The 7,500-nt window shown below is 42.4% G+C and overlaps 1 protein-coding gene across 7 annotated transcripts in view; it reads left to right on the top strand.

Moving 5' to 3' along the window:
- hlcs (holocarboxylase synthetase (biotin-(proprionyl-CoA-carboxylase (ATP-hydrolysing)) ligase)) overlaps positions 1-7,500 on the top strand; it is a 78,084-nt gene that overhangs the window by 12,007 nt on the left and 58,577 nt on the right. For all 7 annotated transcript variants that reach the window (XR_015839643.1, XR_015839642.1, XM_088280245.1 and 4 more), the window contains exons 3-4: positions 1-804; positions 1,458-1,637. The exon at positions 1-804 is cut by the window's left edge and continues 212 nt beyond it. Coding sequence is in view for 5 of the 7 variants with exons in the window: in XM_088280245.1 (XP_088136371.1) it covers positions 1-804; positions 1,458-1,637 (984 nt within the window). In the remaining 2 variants the exon portion in view is untranslated. The remainder of the gene's footprint in view (positions 805-1,457; positions 1,638-7,500) is intronic.

The raw sequence follows: 7,500 nt of genomic DNA, 5'->3' as shown, positions 1-7,500 counted from the left end.
AGACCAACTTGCTTCAGACAGCATCAAGTTCCTGACTCAGACAATCATATCTTGGGGAATCATCACCTCAAGGGGACCCACAAGCACTCTCTTCACTTGTCGAGCTGCCATGAATGTGTGGAGCTAGAGAATAGCACAATCCTCTCTGTCAAATCTACCTCAGTAGAGAACATTATAGATATCCCTTATGATCACTCACAGTGTCTGGATAATGCGGATGAGACTTTTCATCATTTTGAACATGACGTTGAAAGTTTTTTTTGCAAAAGCGATGGATTTGAATTTAACAACAAACTGCCGAATGTTGTGGTGTATACGAGTGGTAGCAAGGAGCGTTTTCAAGCAGTTCATCAGGTCTTAACGGCGTGTCTCAACATGGAAAAGTACATTATATATTCTCTTCAGCCAAATCAAGTCCTCCGTGAACCCTGGATGGAAAATTCTAAGCTCCTTGTACTTGCGGAGGAGGAAGTGCTCACCCCCCAGCTTCACACAAAATTTTTAAACTACTTGAGCAATGGTGGAAGAGTCCTGGGCCTCTCTTCCTCTCTGTGCCCTGCAGGTATTGCTCTCGAGAACAGAGACCAACAACCTGGGCAAGTCCGTAGACTGAGCTTCACACGAAAGGACAACACCGAACTTGAACTCAGTGTGTTGGCAAGCGGGAAAGTCTTTGTCGGAGATGTCCTGCAACAAGGGAAATTGGAGCTCTGGGGGGCGCTCAAAGATGGCCCGAATCAGAAAGATATGGTTATCATTGGGGTTACCCACGGAGACCATGGGGGGAAAGCTGTCTTGTGTCAGGTGAGATATCTTGAAAATAATTTTGGATAATATTGGACGTTGTATCATAAGTGGATTTGGACATCACAGTGCAACCATACTCTTACATTAACCCATGTTAAGACCGTCGTTGTAATTTGGATAAATACTTTTAAAAACGGAAACTATGGTGATAACTGAGAATACCTTTTTTTTTGCACTTGACGATGTATTGCAAACTGCGCCAACTAGTTCATAAAGTCTTGAAATGTCATGTTGGTAACATGTAAACAGAAAGCTTGAAATATGCGGGTTCATATCACCATTTGTGAGTGAAAACTGGCATTTTGCACTGTCTATAACAGAGGTATTCAATTAAAAGTCACAGAGGTCCACGACTAAAAGTTCTTTCAATTAAAAGGTCCGAATATATAAATATTTGAGAAGTATCAATAACTGTTCTTTTGTTGATGACTTGTGAGAAGTGTTGGCTAAAATATCAAAATAATTATTTAAAACTTCATTAAACATTCAGCCATCATTTCCTACATATGAGAAATACAACATGCATGATATAAAAGTTGTTTGTAACTGTAAGAAACCGCAGATTACATTACATCACTGTTTCAATTGTTGGACATCTGGGTGTCAGTTTTTGTATGTGTCAATCCTTGTAATATATTTGCTGTTTGCAGATCCACCTGGAAAACTCTCCAGACTTCTGGAACGTGGAAACTGAAGGTTTTGATGGTTTTAAGGCCAATATTGTACCACATTATCAAGTCTTGGCAGAAATCCTGACCGCTCTTGGGTTTAATTGCCAGCAAACACAAACCCCGACACCAAGTCCAGTTTACCTTCTGTCCACCTCCCAGGTAAGGCTCAGATGTAAAGTATTACTTTATAATCATGGCCCTGCAATGCAAAGGAAATATTAAATTTCCAGCAGTGCATGCTGAAGCTGTACAGCCACCTTTTCAAAGATGGGCACGTTACCCTATTTTGCCGGGCCGTCCTCCATCCGCGACCTGGGCACGCTTCTATCATCATCCTTCTTTCCTTATTCATGAAGATAATTGTCCTCCATCCTCTAATGTCTTTTATCCTTTTAAAGCACTTTCGCGAGTCCCCCACGCTAATAGAATGAGAGGCCATGTATTACGGAGTTTAGGGCGTTTTCCTCTTCATAGCGACACTCATCAATACAAAGCTGATGTCAATATTGATAGAAACGCATCATCCATCAAATAAAATAAATAGGGGTCATAATTTTAGACGTTGATACTGCCATAAGTCGAGATGTCCACATACATATTGGGTACGAGTGTCGGGCCTCGCCATTATGGTGCCGCAAAGTCTGATTTTTCACCGTGACAATAAAAGCTGCTGTAACTGACTCAGATTTTTTTTTTAAAGATGATTTTTTACATATATATTTGCTGATAGTCCAACCCTGCAGACATATATGAATTCATTTTTCATTGTAGTGGTAGCGCTGGATAAAGAAAATGTTTTTTTTCTTTGTTGTTTTTCTCCGAGCAGGTTTACCTTATATTCTTTCAGAAGAGTTTTTAGGCCTTTGTGATGTCAAATAATGAAATTTGTCATTTTCCGTGAAATGCTGATACTGTAGCAATACTTAGTTCGCCAATAAAACCCCCCTGATTTCAAGGGGGTAAATACCGTATTTTCGCAACCATAAGGCGCACTTTAAAGTCTCAAATTTCGGCGCACTTTAGAGTCTCAAATTTCCCCCAAAACAAACAAGGCGCCTTATCATACGGTGTGCTTAGTCCATAGACTGAACAACTCTCTCGAGTAGTGAGCCTGTCCCTTTGGGGCATTGCAGAGTGCATGTTAGCAAACCCCTTCTGACCAAAGTCTGAGACATCCATGCTACAAATTGAGTGTGACAAATACATTATGTGAATGTCTTTTCGGTGATGGTGCAAAAAAAAAGCTGGACAAGAGGGCAGCTGTCCACAATGTCGTAGTTTGTCTTATCATTCATGTTATTGCAAGCAAGAAACATCACAGGTTTAGACAACAGACTGCAAAAAAAAAAAAACATTGCAAAGCACACCACTCACATCTTTCTAACCTGATAAGGCTGATAAGATCCCAGAATGCCTCAGTACTTTTTTTGTGGTATTTTTATTTCCTTTGGTGAGAGGAATGGCATGAAAGTTGCATGTTTTGTGATAATTTTATATCTTTGTTTCATTATTAGCTTGTATGCTGTTCAGAGATATTTATGGTTTTGATTTGAAACCATGACTCGAAGGAGTGTGGTGACCAGTGACATGCCTCCCCTGACGTATTCAATTAGATGTGTTGCCATGACATCTCTGATTGGTATGAGCGCAAGTGCGCGAGCTAGCATGCGCGAGCTAGCATGCCAACACGCGCCTCGTAGTGCGGCGTGACCAGTCTAAGTATTAAATACAGAAATAGCACCCTCAACTGGTGCTGCGCCCTTTGATACAGCGCGTCTTTTGGCTGTAAAAATACCGCATGTACAAAAAGTCATGAAAATTTGCAATTACATCAGGCCTAGCAAAATCATCAATATTTCATTCACTTCTTGTGCAATTTTTTAAATAATAAAATGGCTCGCTATTGTCCCCTAGACATCTTTAACTCATTCACGACCAGTCGAGTAAAAAAAATAAATCTTTGACGTCTTTAGCCGTCAATGGTAGTAAATGAGTTAATGAAGCATCCCAGGATTTACGTTTCACCTATCTCCACGACAATATGGTGTATGTTTAATTTGTTCTTTTTGAGCCCTTCTTGGGTGGCCTTGTTGGCTTTTTTTTAGATCATTGTCCTGCTGCATGATCCGTCCATCCATCCATTATCTGTTCCACGTTCCCACACAAGGGTCGCAGGGATGCTGGAGCCTTTGCCAGCTGTCTTCGGGGAGTAGGCTGTGTCCACCCTGGACTGGTTGCCAGCCAATTTTAGGGCACACAAAGACTAACAGCCATCCACTCTCACACATACATCTAGGGACAATTTAGAGTGTTCAATCAACCGACCATGCATGTTTCTTGAATGTGGGAGGAAACCGGAGTACCCGGAGGAAACCCACGCGGGCACTGGGAGAACATTCAACATCCACACAGGATGGCCGCAGCCAGATCTGGATTGTCTGGTAAAGAGCAGAATTAATTTTTCCAACAAACACAGCAAATTGTCCTGGTCCTGAGGAAGTAAAGCGACCTCAGGCCATCTCACTGCCACCACCGTGCTTTACTGTTGGCATTGTGGTCTTTTTATCAGAAAGCTGTGCCATTTATACGGCAGATGTATGGGGTTGCACACCCTCCAAGAAGTTTTTTGACTCAACAGTCCAGAGAATATTTCTCCTTTACTGTTGCGCAAATGTGAGCGGAAGCTTTGTGTCCTTTTGTGACGGCATTGGTTTTTGCCTGGGAACCCACCCATGGTTGCCATTTTTTATTTATTTATTTTTCCTACCCGCACGTATGGTCACGAGCTATGGGTCATGACCGAAAGAACAAGAGCTCGGATACAAGTGGCCGAAATGAGTTTTTTCCGCAGGGTGTCCGGGGTTTCCCTTAGAGATAGGCTTGAAGCTCTGTCATCTGGGAGGGACTCAGAATAGATCAGCTGTTCCTCCTTGTTGAGAGAAGCCAGATGAGTTGGCTCGGGCATCTGATTAGGATTCCTCCTGGACGGCTCCCTGGTGAGGTGTTCCGCGCATGTCCCAACGGCAGCAGGCAGGACACGCTGGACGGATTATGTCTCCCAGCTGGTGTCAGCAGAGCTCACGAGATCATTAAGGACAATACTCACCCGAGTATACAACTCTGCGACCTGTTGCCCTGTGGCAGGCGCTACAGGTGCATCAAAACTAAGACTAACAGCCTGAAAAACATTTTTTTCCCGGAAGCCATCTCCATGCTCAACTCTCGCACACAAAAAACCCTTATCTTGCAGAACTGCAATATGTTTCATTTATTTAATTTCATATTTATTTTTTATTCAATTATTTAATCTTAAATTTAATTTATATAATTAATTAAATTATTTGTTATATTGCGCTGGAGAGGGGAACTCTCCGATCTTGTCCTGCCAGGATGGCCGAGTGGTCTAAGGCGCCGCGTTCAGGACCCATTCTCCCCAGGAGGCCTGGGTTCGAATCTCGAATTTCCCCATTGTGGGACTAATAAAGGGAATATTATTATTATTATTATTATTGTTGTACACTGAGTACAATGACAATAAAGGGCATTCTGATTCTGATCCTAATCACAATCTTCGGGGTACATCCAGATCCACAAAGGATGGAACTGCACGACTAAATAAGATCTACAATCTGGTAAATTGATGCCTCTCTTCATATAAGGGACATGAAGAATACTAATTTGGATATGTGGAGTCTTATTACGCCACAGGAAAGAAGAAACGACCTTGTTGAGCTCTCCGAAAAACCAGGATAGCAGGATACAATGGAACAAAATTATATTTACTCTGCCTATTATTAATGAAAATGGTAAGTCCATCCACCGCCGTGTATTAGTTGTTACCTTATCCAAAAGCGTCAAATCGTTATCCCAATGCACCTGAGTCCTGTGCATTCTTATATTCACTAACAAGTATTTAAACCCATAGCGACAAATTCTCATTGCATGTACAAGCGTTCCAAAATCAATGTCTTGTGTGTTTAAGGGAAGAACCTCACTCTTAGTCAGAATTAATTTATTATCTGGAGCTACTCTGTGTTCTTGTAAACACTGGAAAAGTGGATCTGAATTGGCCCGGTCAGTCAAATAAATCAAAACATCATCACTGTACAGAGAATTTTTTTGTTATACCGTGCAAAATTTGAGACCTGAAATTGCTACTTTAGCTCAAATAGCAATAGCCTACGACTCTGTCGCAAATTAAAACAACATAGGTGAGACGCAACAACCTGACCCCTCTAAAAATGGAAAAAGTATCAGATAGGAGACCATTGGTTCCCACCTGGTTCCATGGTTTATCCCAAGGCTTGGCATCCTCCTGCAATTGTCTGTGTGTAATTGTGTGCGAGCTCAGATCTGAAATTGTCCTGTCATAAAAATGTTTTTCAATAGCATCTGTCACATTCCGCTAACCCGCAGGACTAATCGGGATAAAAGTCCTCGGCCGGCTCTCCGTCCCACGGGTCAGAGGGCGGGGGGAAGTTAAAGTAGCCCCCGCGCCCTTTTTCCTTAAGGCGGCGTCGAGGCGAACTCGACTAGGTTCGCTAACTGCCTTTTTTATATATATATATATATTTTTTTTTTTTTAGAATTAGAAATCCCTTTATTGTCATTGTACTGAAGAGTGCAATGAGATTAGAGAGCTCCCCTCTCCAGTGCAATACAACAAATACAGACAAATATATAAATTAGATAAATAAGAGAGTGCAATGGAAAATAATACTGAATAGGGTATATAAAAACACATCACGATGCTGTTCTGCAAGGTAAGGGTGGTCTCGTGTGTGTGTGAGAGTTCAGAATAGAGATGGCTCTCGGAAAGAAACTATTTCTCAGTCTATTGGTCCTCGATATGTATATATATATATATATATATATATATATATATATATGTATGTATATATATGTATGTATATATATGTATGTATATATTTGTATGTATGTATATGTATGTATGTATATGTATGTATGTATATATATGTATGTATATATATATGTATATATATATATATATATATATCCCTTTATTGTCATTGTACTCAAGTGTGCAACGAGATTAGAGGGCTCCCCTCTCCAGTGCAATACAACAATAATACAGACAAATATATAAATTAGATAAATAAATAAGAGAGTGCAATGGAATTTAGTACTGAATAGGGTATATAAAAATCACGATGCTGTTCTGCAAGGTAAGGGTGTTCTCGTGTGTGTGTGAGAGTTCAGAATGGAGATGACTATCGGGAAGAAACTGTTTCTCAGTCTATTGGTCCTCGATTTGATGCATCTGTAGCGCCTGCCTGAGGGCAACAGGTCGAACAGGTGTGAGTTTGGGTGGGTATTGTCTTTGACGATGTTGAGAGCCCTTCTGAGGCACCGGGCGGTGTAGATGTCCGACAGTGAGGGGAGAGGGCAGCCAATAATCCTTTGCGCTGTTTTGACTGTCCTCTGGAGCCTCACTCTGTCCGCCTCAGTGCAGCCGCTGTACCAGGTGGAGACACAGTACGTCAACAGGCTCTCGATGGACGAGTGGTAGAAGGCTAGCAGCAGCTTCCTGTCCAGGTTGAATTTCCTGAGGACTCTCAGGAAGTGCAGACGCTGGTGGACCTTCTTTACCACTGCTGTGGTGTTGTGAGTCCAAGAAAGGTCGTCGGAGATCTGTACTCCCAGGAACTTGAACGTGTGGACCCTCTCCACACACATGCCTTCGATGCAGAGGGGGGGCGGCACCGTCTTGTTCCTCCTGAAGTTGACGACAATCTCCTTTGTTTTTGCAGTGTTAAGGTGCAGTCTGTTGTCCTTGCACCAAGCTGTCAGTCTCTTTACCTCCTCTCTGTAGGCTGTCTCGTCACCTTCCGAGATCAGACCGACCACTGTCGTGTCGTCAGCAAACTTGACGATGGTGTTGTTGCCGTGGGCCGGGCTGCAGTCGTAGGTGTAGAGGGCGTACAGGAGAGGGCTCAGCACGCATCCTTAAGGGGAACCGGTGCTCAGCATGCGGGTGGAGGACGTGTAGGGGCCGAGCAAC

The sequence above is a fragment of the Idiotropiscis lumnitzeri genome, chromosome 17 (assembly GCF_059441095.1).
Source record: "Idiotropiscis lumnitzeri isolate Australia: NSW breed Sydney's pygmy pipehorse chromosome 17, RoL_Ilum_1.0, whole genome shotgun sequence".
NCBI classification, from domain to species: Eukaryota; Metazoa; Chordata; class Actinopteri; order Syngnathiformes; family Syngnathidae; genus Idiotropiscis; species Idiotropiscis lumnitzeri.
Note: the sequence above shows the minus strand (reverse complement) of the source record. Positions and strands in the feature narration are given on the sequence as shown.